General features: G+C 40.7%; 1 protein-coding gene across 3 annotated transcripts in view; it reads right to left on the reverse strand.

Moving 5' to 3' along the window:
- Positions 1-9,847: 9,847 nt before the first annotated feature.
- VEGFD (vascular endothelial growth factor D) overlaps positions 9,848-14,243 on the reverse strand; it is a 39,622-nt gene continuing 35,226 nt past the window's right edge. For all 3 annotated transcript variants that reach the window (XM_061364482.1, XM_061364481.1, XM_061364480.1), the window contains exons 6-7: positions 12,524-12,719; positions 9,848-10,514 (exon numbers count right to left, since the gene is read on the reverse strand). In XM_061364482.1, coding sequence (XP_061220466.1) covers positions 10,388-10,514; positions 12,524-12,719 — 323 coding nt within the window. In that variant the 3' untranslated portion in view covers positions 9,848-10,387. The remainder of the gene's footprint in view (positions 10,515-12,523; positions 12,720-14,243) is intronic.

Raw genomic sequence — 14,243 nt, forward strand, 5'->3', positions numbered from 1 at the left:
ACATAATTCTTCGCATGCAAGCTTAAAAAATACAAAGAGAAATTGTAAGTGGTATTCAACACAGCAGCCCCTCTCTTTGGCAAAAGAAGTGGTATTTGACACTTTTCATAAGCCGATGCTGACCAGCCACTGCGCAAATCCAGAATACTGGCACCAACCTGCAAAACCTTCCATAGGACAGATCTGTTTAATCTCAGAAATCTCTCTATATGCCACAGCAGTTGTGATTTGTTTTTATCCCTATGTATTTATCTGAGCTTTGGAGAGGGCTTGGTGCTTTCCCAGCAGCTGGCCATGGGCTCTGAACATCTTTCTGAGGGAAGTCAGGAAAAGCATGTTCTCCAAGCCTTCCTGCCGTTGGCCCAGTGTATTAGCTCTGGTCATCTGACATCTGTGTTCTTCATTAAACATGTCTAGTTGTGCTTAGTGTCATATCTGTCAGTAGTCCAAATCAGTCCCCCTGTGTCAGCAGCTGTCATGTCCAAATGACCTCGAAAAATTTGTCTACCAAGAAGCCTAGGAAAAAAACAAAACCTTAATGGAAAGGAGAGGAATCTGCCACTGTGAAGCTGGCAAAGGGTACTGCTAAATTTTCTGTCCATGGCGGGTTCATGAGGGTGGAGTATGGCATACTTTTTGCTGGCTGTGTTGTTGTGTTGCTGATCCACAGAACTGTAACTGATCCTGGGCCAACCCCGAGTCTGTCCTGCTCTGATCTCAGGTGAAGCAGTTGTGAAGGGACCAACAGCTGAAGAGGAAATAAAATTTTCTGCCTTTCTAAAATGAGCTCAGTGCGTTCACTCCTTCACTTAAAGCACATACAAGGTCAGAGAGAGACTGTGGGATATGTAAAGCAGAGAGTAAAGACGTTAAACCAGTGACAGCAGAGTAATTACTGCCTCCAAGCCTAGTCTTCCAGTGCTCCCTAAAGCACCCTAATAAATCTAGTTAATGGAGAGAGAAGATGAAGGACACTGAAAGAGCCTCCTGTGGCTTTGTTCTGGTAGCAGATACTGTTTTGCCTCAAGGAGACCACTTTGGTGTTCTTGAAAATGCAGGAAAACTGTCTGCTGGATACTCTGCTCTATCATCTCCCTCTCAGCTTCCTCTTAGACTGAATTTGCTACTCTGTCCGCAGGCTGGTGGATGATCACTGAAGACCTCTAAAATTTTGATAATTTCCTGCATTTTTTCCCAGTACCCATTCAACAGAACCAAGTATTCTGCAAAAGTCACAGCTGTTACAATTTTCATGCAAGGCTGGCTCCTGTTTCCCCTCTCCTCTAACTTACACAGTAAGGGGTCCATTGGGAAGTTAAACAATACTGGAGGCATTGGATTTACACCAGTCCAAATCCCCATAGGGTCGAACTGTTCATTCTTCAGGGCAGTGTAGGTGTTAACATTGTCATGTAAATTCAAAATCAGGGCAACAGTATGATTGCTTTAGAGCCGTGATGATGTGAAAATGACTCACCCTGTTGAAGGCTTTAGCTACATCAACAAAAACAACTCCCAGGGTTGATGTTCCTTTTTTGCATTTCCAATTACTAGCTGTAATAATTTTAGGTTTTCTGGACATCCTGCAGATTTTATAAATCCCCTGTGTCATGGATTAATGGGACATGCCTTGGTCAGCCTTACTGTTAAAATTCTAGAGAATAGCCTTAAAATAGTTGATCTGATCATAATAGGTCACCAATTATTGGTGTCATTCTGGCGCCCTGCTAGGGCCAGCTTAGATACTAACATAGCCTGACATTCCTCTGCCATGTCTGGGATGGTACCAGTTAGCAGCTAGAGATTGAGTAGTTTTATTAATTCGGTATAATGAAGATCTATCTTAATAAAGTCCCTCCAACTAAGCCTGTATGGACCTAAAGCCATGTTCTTACTCATTTCTCTGATGTTCTTAGAAATCTCTTTGGTTGTAATCATGGCATCAAATGCCGAGTTGTCCGCTAGACCAATGGTTCAGAAAGCATCCAGGCCTTAGAATGGTCTCATCACCTCCTATCTTGACTTGACCACCTTTCTGACACTGCCTCCATTTAAGATGTTGTTCTGCTTTCAAATCTCAGTGTAATGTCCACCACAAAGGTCATGTATCCTCTCAAATCAGGCAGTGTAGGTGCCGAAGAGCAGGAAGGCTTGGGAGCAGCTGGGGGGTATATGCCAGGAATGGCTTCTAGTCCCCTGTGCTTGCACACAGATTGTGTCTCTGTCCTTACCAGTACAAGGCAGCTGCTTGGAGTGTATTGACATATGCTGTGGATTAGTGTCTTTTACAGCACCTAGACATAAGCTGTTTACCACTTTCATGCAGGGACCATTTCAGCACCTGATTGCCTGGTCTCAGTGTCCTTCCTGGTCCCTAACAACAAAGCCTGAATGCTCACTGTCTTCTGCCTTCTCAGCTGAGTTCGTGATCCAGCTTAAGGGCTCCATGAACAGGGCAGAAGAAATTCCTGGGCACACAATGCAAATCAATGGCTGTACTCTCCCTGGTGTTTGAAATCTGTCAGAAGAGCCTTTGTACTGGCAGACCTAAGGGGTATCTGCCCTGTGGCCAGCACACAACCAGCAACAATTCTAACCAGTCGTCTGACTAATTTGACAGAAATTCAGTTCTGCCTGTATCTGGTCTGGATCAAGTGGAGACCTCATAGCAGCCTTCCAGTATCTGAAGGGGACCTATAGGGATGCTGGGGATGGAATCTTCATTAGGGACTGTAGTGATAGGACAAGGGGTAATGGGTTAAAACTTAAACAGGGGAAATTTAGATTGGGTATAAGGAGGAAATTCTTTCCTGTTAGGGTGGTGAGGCACTGGAATAGGTTGCCCAGGGAGGTTGTGAATGTTCCATCCCTGGCAGTGTTCAAGGCCAGGTTGGAAGAGGCCCTGGGTGATATGGTTTAGAGCGAGGTGTCCCTGCCCATGGCAGAGGGGTTGGAACTTGATGATCTTAAGGTCCTTTCCAACCCTAACTATTCTATGATTCTATAAGTGAGATGCAGTAACACACAGATCTGGTATCAGCTGTTACGAAGCCACAGCCTCTTGACCAAAGTAGACTTGAGTTTATTTTTTTTTCCCCCAGTTTTGCTAGATTTTACTGTCCATTTAGTTGCAGATTTAAATTTCTGTTTCTGCAGCCTTGAGGCCACATCAGAGTGCTTTATCATTCGTGCATCTAAGCAGCCTTATAAGAGAAGGCCCATCTTAGAGGTCTCCTGTTTGTAGCTTTAAGACTGTACCTGACCAACTCTTCTAAAAAATCCTGGAAATTTATGCTGCAGAGTCAATCCAAACTGAAGTGACAGAACATTCTTAGGGGTTTTGGTATGAAAATGCTAACAAAACAGGTTTAACTGAAAGTTAAAACAGGTCTTGATGGGAGGAAAAGAAAGGTGCAGTGACAACAGCAGATGGAGCTATTGGAAACTTAAAATGTGTTTGTCCTGGTGGGGCGGCAAAATATTCTCAGTGAAAAGCTGAGGAACCTGCATCTGGTATGTGTTATTTCCTGCTACTAATGCTTCTACCACATGTATGCTCCTGACCATTTTCAGCAAAGTTCTCTGTGCTCATGATACCCATTAATGTAGTACCTGCCTGCTTTCTATAGTTTGAATTAAAGTTTCTTATAGAAACTAAACATGAACTATCCAGTATTTTGATAGCAAATGTCCAGATTTAAACTGTAAAGCAAGAATAATTCATTGTAACTATACTTTTAAATCCATTAAATTAAACAAGTGTTTCTTTAAGTTAATAGTGTTATTATAGCCTTAAATATCTAAAGATAAAATGAAGGTAAAGTCCGCAGAGGAAGCAGTAATTTCTATTTGGCTGTTAGAGTTGGCAAGATTTAGTGAGGCTTCCAGGCATTCAAAACCCTTCTTTGAGGTTTGAAACAGAAGCCACAAATTTCAACTTTGTGCAGGCTGGAAATAAGTGCTCTGAGTTTAATTTAATTAATGTGGAGCAGAGCAAGGTGGTCAGGTGATGGGCCTCCAGGGGACAGGTAGAGAGGCATAGGCACCATTAGCTATGAAAACTTCAGAAGTTAGCTGTGGGTAGTCTCAAAAGGGGATGTCCAGGGAAATGACAGATCAGAGAAACCAGATGACTTGAAGGGATTTTCACGACATGCATTTGGAACTGAGCTGCAGGCAAATATTGCAGTTTATTATGGAGGCAGTACTGATAAAAAGTGTTGCATAGTTCTGAATATGCTGACCTTTTCTTTGATTTTTGTCACTTATATTGTTTTTTTTTAATTCTGAAGAGTGAAGCTAAATAGCCACTGTGCAACCATATTTGAGTATTCAAACACAGTTTTTAACAGTTAGCCTGTTCATAGGGAACAAGAAATGCTTTCCTAAGAAAGAAAGAAAAAAGAGCAAAAGAGGCACATGAATGTGCTTAGACAGTGGGATCTGGGTTTTGGATAAATGCTCTGCCAGTGAGTCACCTAACAGAAACTGATGGGTTAGTCTTGGTGTCTTGCATCACAGTTTCAGCTGAACCTGTGATAAGCCACACATTAGAGGTACAGCGTTCACTGATTAAAAATATCACTAGCAAAACAAGTCAGGCAGAAGAGTAGGGGGAATGCTTCCTACTCTGTTACTTTCTTAATGATTAGTTTGTAATCACACTTAATAACTGGATGTTTTTATGTAACCACTGTTACATTTTAAAATATTTACTATGAACTAACGCAGACTACATTCAAATGACTGATTATTCAGCCATAAACATTTTACAGGTAGCTTTTGATGTTTAAGAAATTAAGAAGTTCATACTACGTCATGGATCCTCAATGCTCTCAACCTGGGAGGACCTTTCACATTGAGTAGCATTGTAAAGTACGATAAGAGTGGAAACAAAGAAGGGTGTTAATGGCATAGAAGTCAAAATATAGACCAAGCCCTGACAGCATCCTTTTATGTATTCATTTTACTTTATTGGCTAAAGGAGCAATTTCCTTTTAGCTTAATTTAAAACAGACTTTCTCCCCAGCCCCCCTTCTTCCCCCCCCCCCCCCCCGTGAAAATTCTTCATTGAAGTTTTTGAGTAATTGCTGATGTAGGAGTCTGACAGGAATAAAATGAATGGCAGCACACCATTTGTAACTCCTGACTTGTTTGTTTTTTAATGCAGACTGTAATAAATGAGAACATAGATTTCTTTCTCCTGGTAACCACTTATAGTTCCAGAGAGACTAATTCACTCCCTAAATCCAGAATTGGAAGGTGAAAACATCTTTGGTATTTTAAAGTCGAAACACATTTGTCAGATATTTAGAAAATACAAGGGAAATGGGCATTTCAAGGATCTTCCATAAATTTTGGGTTGGGTTTTCAAGGTTCCCTTTTTTTTATACTACATAGAGCAAAATAGTAAAATAACTAGCAAAATAGTAAAATAACTTTATTTAAGTAGCGTAATTCCTGTCTTACAATGGTACAAGAAAAAACAAACAAACACCCCCCCCCCCCCCCAAAAAGAAAAACGTGATGCATTTTTTTTTTTTTCCCCTGGCAGGAAAACAGGAAGGGACCTTACAAGTCAGCTGGAGTTGATGTCCAAAGGTTACATACAGATCTATATGTTTGCAGTGTATATCAGTATGACAGGATTTATGTGGTCTGTCAGACTTCCTATGAATAATGCTTGCTATGAGCAATGTCACAGTAAATGACATACAATGGTTTTTGAAATAAATGATATCAGTACTTTCAGGATTTGCTTGAATTTCTTCATTGTCACTGGCATTTTGTAGGATCACACATCCCTCTCTCCTTCTGGAAGTCAAGTATAATTTTTTGCAAATGTATAAAAATTTCATCTTCCAAATGCACTGTGCATATTTTGCTGTTATTCTCATTCAGTCTTTTCTTTTGCCCCCTACCTGAAGAAGCACATGCAAGTGAAAACTAGCTGGTAAAAACTGATGTTTTTAAAACTTCATGTGTATTCATTTAGAATTAGCAATTACTGTGTAAGTATTCTCATTGCTATTATAAGCAAGACTATGTAGAGGCCATAATCCAACTATCACATTAAAGACCTCCCTCATATATAAAAATTTAAAAACCACCAATAGCAGGAATTTTTAGCATTATTATTCTGGCTATGAAATCTGTAAATCATGTCCATATGCTTAAAAAGCAAGTCATGCTGAACACGGTAATGAAAGCCATTTCAAACTTCAAAGAGCCCATTTCTCTGCTCAATAACCTTGCCTCTGATAGGGTCATTTAGTCATAGGTTAAGAGCTAATGACATCAGTCAAAAAACAGATCCACTATGAATTTTATATACCTCATTTAAATCTTCTGAATTGTTATAGTAAATATTATTAAATTCTGATATGTCAGTATGAAAGATAACATAAAGCATTTCTATTTTAAAGTTTGTTAAATATTTTTAAATGGATAAAAAAATCTAGAATTTTAAAATAACATTATGGTTTTTTTTAAATCCTCATCTAATTTGAATTTCTGCTCATGTTTCCATTTCCACTCAGAGTCTTCTGTTAGCCCTCATTTTCCATGTAAAGGATTTATGGCTATGCCACAGTGTTAGCGATATCTGGATCATCTTGGGGCTGCGGCAGTGAAGACCACCAAGCAGCACTGGCATTCACAGTGCTGTGCTTAAACTTTTGATCTTTTCCACATAGTATTTCAGTGAAATGTTACAAATATGCAGTATATACTCTAGCTTTGGTCATCTTCTAATCTTATAGGAGAGTAGGATGAAAAAGAGAAGCATGCTGAAATACAGAGGCTGCTACAGGGCCAAAGGAGCAGAAGACCTTCTAGGATCTTCTAGGATGGGGATTTATTGTAAAAGAAGGAAGCTGTAAGATGCCTGTCCTGCAAACACAGGAGTGCACAAATACAGCTCAAAAAGTAGGTGGGTCAAGTTTTCCCTTCCAAATATGTTTCCCTATCCTTTCTTCAAGAGGAGCCAACAGAACAGGAGGGGGAGAATGGCCAGTGCTCATACTAAAGAAATTAGTTTACATGGCTAGTGAAAAATATTTTCATGTTCCTATGCAGATTAAGTAGGAATCTGGTCAATTCAGAGCATTAAGGTGTCTCTGCATTCCTGCCCAGAGCAGTGCTGTGCCTCAGGTGAAGTTAGAAGGGATGCATCCCTCATGCTGAGTTTAAGGGGAAGGCTACAGGACTGCAGCACTGTCCTGGTGTGTATGGCATCCTTGAGTACAGGATGCCAGCATGAGCAAGAGTTTCCCCTTCCCATACCAGCCTTGGCACGGGGTGAGTGATCACCTTCACGTCATTTTGTGACCTGGTAGTCTGGAGGTAGCTGGGTGACAGATTAGTAGGTTAACAGAGAGAGTAGTTGTGTGAGGTCCTGTGCTACACCAGGAGGGAAGGAGCTGAGGGTAAAGTTGTGTGTGCATATTCACACGTGTCCCAAGAGTGTTACCCTGCAGAGGCCTGAGTGTGCATTTCAGCTTCATGTACTGGAGTTGACAATGCTATTTAAAGCATGAAAAAGTACATTCATAAGGTTTCTGGAAATCAGGGCTAACAATCTCTAAGGAGCAATGAAGTTATAAATTAGATAAATATTCAAGTGTTCTGGCTGCTTAGGTCACTCTTGTTAGTGAATGCCACCACAAGCACTTTCCTTTTCTACCTTTGCAGTAAGCCTAAGACCTCTTCTGAATCCACAAGCTGTATGGCACACTGCTGCTGCAAAATTGAAATGCCTCACTGGTAAAAGACACTGTAGGGGATTAAATGTAGAAATAACACTGGATTTTATGTGGACCTTCAGGTGTGTTTTTGAAGATCAGACATTTTCCTTTGAGCATGTTTTTACCATAAATATTTACATAAACATTTAACAAAGTGATCTGCAAGAGTTAAGCACAAAATGTTGCTATGCATAGCAAGATCTCACTCTTTCCCTTTGAGATCTTCAGTCCCAAGTTAGATCTCCAGGCACAGGTCTGTTTTTCAGTGGTCTAGGCATGAAAACCTCAAAGCAGGGTTCACGGTGGTGGACAGTGATGGTACCTTTCTATCCTGAGTATCCTAATGGCTACAGCACTCTTCTGGATGTAAGGTGGCTCATGTTCAAATCCCTCTGTGCCTCAGTGATAAAGGTTTTTGAACATGGTTTTCGAACATGGTTTTCAGCCTTTCAGTAACTGCTTTATCTAAAAGTCTTCTGGACTTGAAGCAGACTTATTTGTCTCTCGAGTTGGAGCCGTTCTGTTTTATGAAAGAAGTTAATATTAAGTAGTCAGGACAGAAAAGTGAGGAAGCCTCCACAGATCAATGCTGATGAAACTCAGGCATAATTAATGCAGCGTTACAGTTGCTGAACTTCAATTTAATAAAAGCTTAGAAATGCGAAAGCTTAAGCTCTTTCCACAGAATTTAGCTGTGCAAATACTGTTGTATAGTTTCATGTATATTTTTACTCCATATGCCTCTGGTGCCACCAGTTAAGTGGTTTACCTCTGCAGCTCCCTTACTTTCTGAGGAATATCCTAATGGTGTAGCCTATTGGCAATCCAACCACAAAACTGGGGTACCCCCCAGCTGAGCTGGGTGAAAAGTGATGGGCAGTTCGTTCCTTTTATGCACCCTTACATAGCTCAGGGACTTCAGCCACCATGTACATGTGTCAGAGTTTAGAGCCTCTCAGGTGAGTGACGGAAATGTGAGGGTGTGCTGCTACCAAGGTGATTCACCTGGGTTTGTACTAGGGTCACATTCCCCTTGTCCATGCAAAGCGCATGCTAGTTGCATGTGGCCTTTCCTTTGGAGGAAACCCCTCAGCAGGCCAGCCCGGTGAGGACCAGAAGGTGAATTTGCTGCAGGGGCTCCACCTAGCATGCTCACAGGGCCGACTGTGTTGCTTGGCCAGAGGAACCCAGGCCAGTTCCCAGCACAGATTACAAAAGCATCCTGCCAGTGTGTTTGCACAGACCTAGATTACAAACGGCTTAGGAAGCTCACAGAGCACTCATACAGGGTCAAATCCTAAATGGCTTACTCTAACAAAAGACGCACTAAATTGTTTGGTGCTTTGTCCAAAATTCAATCAGTTTTACAGGACTGGGTCTGATATTATTTTAAATCAATATATTTTTTTCCCTATAGATATATAAAGAAGAAATCTCAGGTGTGCATCAAAACCCCATTTTCTGTTCCCTGTGTTGTGTCAAGCTCTCCATCTCTGCAGTGGTTGTCTCATTTGCTCTATTCCCTCCATTCACAATGCAGTGTAGAACTGAGAATTCAGCAAAGTGGAAAAATTGTTCAGTAATCAAGACCATCACTTCCAGTTCAGGATTACTGCTGACAATATTTTCTCTGGGCTGGCTCAGTCCTGACTTCAGTGGTTCAGAAAATAATTCTGTCCTTGTATTTGATTTCGGTAAAACACTGTTACTCAAACCTCATACCGGTGAAAGGAATCTCAGTGCAAAAGAGAGATTTTCATAGCATGGTAAGCTAAAAGCAAAACCATCTTTTAGTGAAACATGCCTTTCTAAAAAACACTGTAGAGTTAGTACTAGTGTGGCTGTTACCCCCTTAGGGAGATTAACACATTACAGCAGAAACGAATAAATAAATCACACATGGCTGTCAAACAGACGTGGGAAAAATGACTCTTTTTTACTGAAATGATTTGATCAAGTGGCCTTGTTTTGACCTGGTTTTGGGCAAAATCCAGTCCCACTGGGACAAACATAAGAAGGCTGTACTTGAGATGGCCTTGGGGTTTTGCTTGTTTTCTTTTTGTTGGGCAGAGTTTTAAAGTAACAGAGGAAGATCAAAACCATTTGAATAACTGATGTATTTATTTTCTTATATACACTTAAATATGGCACATCTGACAGTAGTTGTACAATAAACTCAAAATGATAATCAAAGCTGGACAGTAGATCAAATAAGTCAGTGCTGAACCTACTAGAAGCCAAATCCTGTACACTGAATTTCTGAAGAAAGTTTCACCCAGGACCTGCATTAGCTAAGGATTCAGAGGCTAAGATTATCTAGTCATAATCTCTGAAAGAATGGCTGGTGACCGTTGACTCTTTACCAACATACCAGCTTCATCTTGTATCGCGTAACAGTGAACAAGCGCTTTCCACTCTTTGACACAGCCAGTACTTCACTGATTGTTGCTACCTCTTAGAGAACAATTGCCGATGTTCTCTTGGAAGGAGAGATTCACCTGCAGTTAGTGATTACTCTAATAAATAAATGCAGACTGGATTCTTTCTTCTGCTATTAACGTGGAAGATGTTTACTATAGTTTGAAAGTCAGTGACAGCTACTTTGCAAAGCAGTGGATTTTCAGAGAATAGGAGGAGCTCAGTCAAGGAGTTTCTCTGCTTTGGGACCCATGAGAACCTCTCTTCTCCTTTGGACAACGACAATGCCTGGAACACACTGGTTTTGCAGTTGGGCATGTTCTGGGTTGGGATGGACATCTGTCCTCACAGCTGTTTGATAAAAGAGAAAAAAGCAAAAAGAGAGAACATTGTAATATGAAAATACTTCACTATCGCATTCCTCAACTTTTTAATCTTTGAACATTGCAGTGCTGTCTAGACAACATTTGGGAAAGCGTCAACACCCTTACAACACAGGGAGGTAAGACCTTGCTGCCTGACAGTTTTTGTCTACAGCAATATGTCTTGCTGTTGTCCATTTTTTCCACATCTATGACATAAGCAATTCTTTCATTTCTTGAGAGCAGTGAAGTCCAGAGTGTTAGTAGTGGATAGTGCTCCCCTCAAATTCTTTGAAGGACCTTAACTCACCTGGCGCTTCAGCTTTGGTTCTCCAGAAATAGTGGTCATAAAAGTCCTCTGTGCAGATGGCAGTAATTTCTAGAAGCCAAACTTATGGCCTCTAGAAGCAACAAGTGATTCCATCGATCCCCTCCCACCTGCCTGAAACACAGAAGTGACTAAGTCTCCTATTCTCACTTTGAGCTCTGCTGATTCTTTTAGCTACTTTTATACTTGTTGCCAACTATTTTATGCTTGTCCTTATTTTCAAAGCTGAACCTAAAGATGCAAAGGTTACTTCTTCCACACCTTCTTCTCCAGAAATGAACCTCTGAAGTTAATGAGAATGGACCTTGTAGGTGACCAGGTACTCGGAGAAACTGCATGCTGACTATCCTTACATAAACTTTCAGACCAAGCTACCGCATGCACCGGGCTCTCTACATGGGACCAAGGCTTTCTGAGAAATTTTAAAAATAAACTAATGCATCCTGGCTTGTATCAGAACTAGCATGACCAGCAGGACTAAGAAAGTGATTGTCCCCCTGTATTCAGCACTGGTGAGGCTGCACCTTCAGTACTGAGCCCCTCACTACAAGAAAGATATTGAGGTGCTGGAGTGGCTCCAGAGAAGCCGGTGAATGGTCTGGAGAGCAAGTTTTATGAGGAGCAGCTGAGGGAACTGGAATTGTTTAGTCTGGAGAAGGCTCAAGGGAAACATTGTTGCTCTCTACTACCTCTCTACTACCTTTCAGGAGGTTGTAGTGAGATGGAGGTCAGATTCTTCTCCCAAGTAACAAGTGCTAGGACAAGAGGTAATGGCGTCAACTTGTGCCAGGGGAGGTTTAGATTGGATATTAGGAAAAATTTCTTCACCGAGAGGGTGATCAGGCATTGGAAGAGGCTACCCATCCCTCCAAGTGTTCATAAAATGTGTAGATGAGGCCTTTAGTGACGTGGCTTAGTGGTGGTCTTGGCAGTTCTAGGGTAACGGTTGGACTTGATGATCTTAAAGGTCTTTTCCAACTTAGTTGATTCTATGATTCTATGAAAACAGGTTTTCTAAGAGGGCATTTTCTACTGAAGTTTTGTCAAAGAAACCTCAAAATTAGTTACACAAAAGGGTTAGGGAAAGGCACGTAGTATAACATCTCCAGAACTATTTTCCTGCTTCTCAGTGGAATCACGGCTGGTTGAGCAGGTTTGTATGTATACAAAATTGCATTAGCTCTAGACAATCACTTGCCCTGAAGACAAAACAAATAAGGAATGTATAGTGTGGGTACCAACTTGGGAAACCTTTGTCCCTAGATGTCCATGTGACTGAATTCAGCAGTCGCAGAGAACATGGGGTGGGTTCTACCTACCAACAGATGCAAGACTCAGTATCTCACTGTAAATCCTCTGTGTCACACACTAATTTCAGTTACAGCACAGTTGCACATCATTCCCTTAAGACTAGGGGAAAAAATAATAAATACTGGTAGTTGAATAGCATCCTTGTCTAGATTTCTTTAAAACATGTTAATTAAGTAAACCTTAGACTACTTCTATAAGGTAAATACTGTAAATATCATCTCTGTTATTATCTCCCTAACTGCAGGAAGGTATTTTACTCTGGGTGGAGCTCTTAGCTAGTTCAGCACTTGCACTTTCAGTGTCTATACAAGATAATTCAGATCTTGGAGTGTAGATACTGAATGCCAAGGAACACTTACCTGCAGGTTTCAGCATGAAATGTCTTGTGTTTTAGAGCGCAGCTCTCCTGGCTCTCCTTACACAAATAGCAGCTGCAGTTCTCTTTACTTTGAAAAAAATCTGTGGGACACTTCTGTCTACAGATACATTCACAATTTTCTTCATCAAATTCCATATGTTGCCCACACATAGCCAGCTCAGCAAGAGGAGGGAGTCCTGCAATAGCACATACCTCATTAGTGGTAAGCTTTACTTGTCTAAATCCTGCTTTTGAAGATACTCTCTTTGTAATCACTAGGACTCACAGGTGTACTATCTGACACATTCTAGTCTTCAGAATTTCTGTTGAGCTTACTGTGCAAAAAAGGCCTTGAGAGGATTGGACTGATTATTTCACTTACTCTAATATCGCAATTTATTGTGGGTTGAATCCTGCAAAAAAGAAATTTGGGGCTGTATATTAAAAGAGTCTAATGTTAGGTTTTGGAATGCACAAATCTTTACTGGACAGCAGGTTTTAAAAAGAAAATCTCAAAAAGGATTTAGTCTATGCCCCAGATGAAAATGTACATCCATGCAAACTGTCACACTCACCATGCAATATACTTCACTATTCATATACTGAGGAAATTTTGCAAAAGTAATGCTGTATCTAGTAAGGTGCAAGCTGGTCTAGCACTTCAGTAAGGAGCATATACACACTTCTCAGTGGAATATGGAAGAAAATACTTTGGTTCAGAAACAAAACCCCAGTCGAGTGATCACACTGTCTAATACCTCATTTATCTGCCCTCAAAATACACATCTGGAGTACAATAAGAACCTGATCCTTGCAAAAAGGGACCACAATTTATGAAAGCCTTATTAAAATGCTAGCAGCACATCCCCAGTTAAAGGTCAAGGCATATAATGTGTCACTGGGAAGGTAATTTCCTGCAGTTTTACAATTAACTTTTAGATTTAACCTATGGAATGTGGAATGTAGCCTGTGTCTGTGACCTCTGCAGCCTGAGCTCTGATCTCAGTGGCCAGAAGAGGCTTTCACATTACTTGAAAGAAACCTTCATTATTATTTACTTAATGCTGGAAAACCAATATCCAGACAGAATAAAACCCGTGTCCTATTGGAAGGGAGGAAGGAATCTGCCCAAAATTCTTGGAAGACAAACCCCTTCCTTGGGGTGATGAAGTCTGGCATGTGTGAAGTGGTATAGAGTGTTTTGGTCTCGCTTTGTTTCAACATCAAAGACAGATTTTAAATTATTTTGTCTCAGTCACTGCCAAACACAATGTACTTTAGAGAATGATATTTAATCTGGGGAAATATTGAGTCTGTGTCAACAAAAGCTATAATTCAACAAGCCACAAATTTTAAAGCTCCAAGCTGACCTTACAAAAGGCTAAGAGTTAAGAGGACTTGGGCTATTCACAGTCCTTTGGACTTACTCTGAAATATAAAGTACTAATCCTCTCTTGAGTGAAAAGTCTAACTTGAGTTTAACTACCTAACCTGATGTTCAGATGATCTAATCCAGAGTGAGAACAGATCCTCCAGAAACCAGTATGAAACTGATCTCTTGCTTATTAAAATTAGAGATCATAATCAACCGACCACTTTATAAAGTTAGTTACTTTTATTTTAGTTTGCTAGTCGAGGAATTGCTTGCCAGCTTGCATTTACTGTTGCCTTGGATGGTTTATTCTTTTGCTTGCAGCATGTAAGTTAAACTGCAAAGGCAA

This window comes from Neopsephotus bourkii, unplaced genomic scaffold (genome assembly GCF_033783945.1).
Source record: "Neopsephotus bourkii isolate Nb327-2 ecotype Australia unplaced genomic scaffold, CSIRO-AGI_Nbou_v1 NB_1234, whole genome shotgun sequence".
Lineage (NCBI taxonomy): Eukaryota > Metazoa > Chordata > Aves > Psittaciformes > Psittacidae > Neopsephotus > Neopsephotus bourkii.